This window comes from Malassezia pachydermatis (genome assembly GCF_001278385.1).
Source record: "Malassezia pachydermatis strain CBS 1879 chromosome Unknown scaffold27, whole genome shotgun sequence".
In the NCBI taxonomy this organism is placed as follows: Eukaryota; Fungi; Basidiomycota; class Malasseziomycetes; order Malasseziales; family Malasseziaceae; genus Malassezia; species Malassezia pachydermatis.
This window is the reverse complement of record NW_017253163.1, coordinates 1,137-1,448: the sequence shown is the minus strand read 5'-3', so window position 1 is coordinate 1,448 and position 312 is coordinate 1,137. Positions and strand designations below refer to the sequence as shown.

Genomic DNA, 312 nt, shown 5'->3' with positions numbered 1-312 from the left:
TGAACATCACATCCGGGTACCACGCGTAATCGCCCGTCTGGTCCTCCGGACGCTGCCACGACAGCGCCAGGCCACCACATTCATGGTCACTCGTGGAGACCAACAGAATCTCATGGTCGTCCGACGAGTTCTCATCGACCCACTTGGCCACCGCCTCAAACGCACGATTGTACTCGAGAATATCATAAATGTGGCCAATCGGGTCATTGTTGTGCGCGGCGTGGTCAATGCGCGCACCTTCAATCATAATAAAGAACGGCTCGTCCGCTTTCTTCAGGGCGGTCAGCGCGGTGATCGACATGTCCGTCAGAC

The 312-nt window shown here is 56.4% G+C and overlaps 1 protein-coding gene across 1 annotated transcript in view; it reads right to left on the bottom strand.

The window, feature by feature from the left end:
• Malapachy_1277 (alkaline phosphatase) overlaps positions 1 to 312 on the bottom strand; it is a gene marked incomplete at both ends in the record, with an annotated part of 806 nt that continues 494 nt past the window's right edge. Inside the window, 2 exons of the mRNA XM_018135782.1 lie at positions 1 to 271; positions 300 to 312. The exon at positions 300 to 312 is cut by the window's right edge and continues 494 nt beyond it. Of these exons, the coding sequence (XP_017990026.1) occupies positions 1 to 271; positions 300 to 312 (284 nt within the window). The remainder of the gene's footprint in view (positions 272 to 299) is intronic.